General features: G+C 37.5%; 1 protein-coding gene across 2 annotated transcripts in view; it reads left to right on the plus strand.

Annotated features, from left to right (window-relative positions):
• LOC107625390 (tRNA-dihydrouridine(20/20a) synthase) overlaps window positions 283-2,030 on the plus strand; it is a 10,856-nt gene continuing 9,108 nt past the window's right edge. The window contains exons 1-3 of one of the 2 annotated variants that reach the window (XM_021115895.1): window positions 283-459; window positions 1,442-1,567; window positions 1,655-1,781. In XM_021115895.1, the coding sequence (XP_020971554.1) occupies window positions 1,533-1,567; window positions 1,655-1,781 (162 nt within the window). In that variant the 5' untranslated portion in view covers window positions 283-459; window positions 1,442-1,532. The remainder of the gene's footprint in view (window positions 460-1,441; window positions 1,568-1,654; window positions 1,782-2,030) is intronic. The other variant, XM_016328021.2, reaches the window with a different exon arrangement.

Here is a 2,030-nt window from a genome sequence, read left to right on the forward strand (position 1 = left end):
CACTTCTCCAGTCTGCTCAAACGCAGAAACAATCCCCCACAAAGAAAGCCCTATTGAAAACCCAATTTAGATGTCCTTAACTGTGTGTGGTTCAAGTATTACTTTGTTACAAAGATTCCATTTCCATGGGAATCATATATTGAAAATTAAAATGATGGTATTTTGATTCCTGAAATTAAACTTACTTGAAAATAATTTTTCAAACTTTGAAACAAACATGGACATATATATTCCCATCTTAAAATTCCTAAAAATTATTTATAATTCCCCCGACCACATATCCTAAATTTCATCCAATCAGCAAACATTCTATTTCACAAATAAAAAACGAACAGGGCAAGAAAAAGGAGAGCTTTCTCGTATGAAGCAAAGAAGCCTCTGCACCCACTGACGGCAACAGCTCGACAAAAGGCCGACCCCTGCCACAAGTGGAAACGACGCCGCGGTTAACTCACTCAGGTTTGTTTCCCTTTTTTTTTCATCTTTCCTAAATTTCATCCAATCGCTATAGGTAGGGCTGGTTGATATCTGATTACTCGTTAGTGTGTAAAGCCCGCCAATGGTGAATACTTTTAGGTTGTTGGATTTGATCAGCAGTTGATGATAGATTAGTCGAGGTTTCATATCGTGTGTTACATTGCTTTAGCTTGGATATGAATATCATTATATAAACAGTTACAAGTGGGTGCCATTGTTAAGTATTTACCTTGATGTCACAGTGGCAAGTTTCTGCATGTTCTTTGGATGTCGCAGTCACGGATATCGGATGTTATTTGCGCATTATGTTTCCATTAGTGTATTTAATGGTGAACCTATTAGTAATTTGAAGATTTTGCTATTTCACATGTATTATTTTTGAAAGCTTCCTGTGCTATTTCACATGCTCCATTATCATGCCACAGATACTAGAACCTTCTTTCTTTCTTTCATATGCCATGCGCTGCAATGGCGTAACCTAAAACATTTTCAATGGAGTAACCTAAAGCAACCCAAACGAAGCAACAAAGAATATATGTTATTAGTTTGTATTATTTCTTGTAAAAAAGTTTTCGTTTGTGAGTGATTACTGTTGTTTCTACATAATTCTGCAAAGATTTGGCTATGTTTTTGTTTACCGTTTAACTCCACCCACTTATTTTCGGTTCTGCACCGTGAGTTTCGGGTGTTTTGAATGGAATGGGTACCAATGGCTTGGTACATTTAGTGGGCCTTCTTATTGCATTTAGGTTTAACTCTGAGGATTCTATTGTTGATAGATTGTTAAGTAACATGGGGCATGCTCGAACTCTGAATTGAGGCATTTCCTCCACCTAAATCTGTTGTCCTGAAGATTTTTTGGATGGTTGGTTTATGATGAATGGATATATGGGAAATACGCCATAATTTATTGAAAGAAGTATGAAGTTCAACTAGGTCTAATATAATTTGAAAATTTTTGCAGATTGTGAGTAGGTGCAGCACCGAGGAATTTGTGAAGGTTGGGGCTGTTCTCTTCTTCCACTAAGAAGGAGGAATCACGTAGCTTAGCTGTGATGGTTGCAAATCGCTATCTTCCTCCTTGGTTTAGGTGGGTTTGCTGTTTATCTAAGCTTTCTTTCTATTTCTCCTTTGCTTGATAAATGATGTCAATTTGGTTTTTTTGCTTGGATTTCAGTGTTGCTCCAATGATGGACTGGACAGACCATCACTATAGGACTCTTGCACGTCTCATATCAAAACATTCTTGGCTTTACACAGAGATGCTTGCAGCTGAAACAATTGTTTATCAAAAGGGAAATCTGGTAAGTTTATAATGATAAGTCCTGGGTCCCTCCTAGCATGAATAACAAGTTGTCATAATTTCTAAGGGGAAAGGTCTCTTGAAATCTTAGGATATTACCTACGCAGACAAATTTCTTTATCTTGAACATGCCTCATCATACAAGACCTATTCAGATTTGAAGCATAATTGACACATGGGCCCATTCTATGTTGCCCTAAATTGGCATAAGAGTGCTTGAAGCTGCCCTTTGGTGGGATTTGGGGGAAGT

Source organism: Arachis ipaensis, chromosome B02, assembly GCF_000816755.2.
Source record: "Arachis ipaensis cultivar K30076 chromosome B02, Araip1.1, whole genome shotgun sequence".
Lineage (NCBI taxonomy): Eukaryota > Viridiplantae > Streptophyta > Magnoliopsida > Fabales > Fabaceae > Arachis > Arachis ipaensis.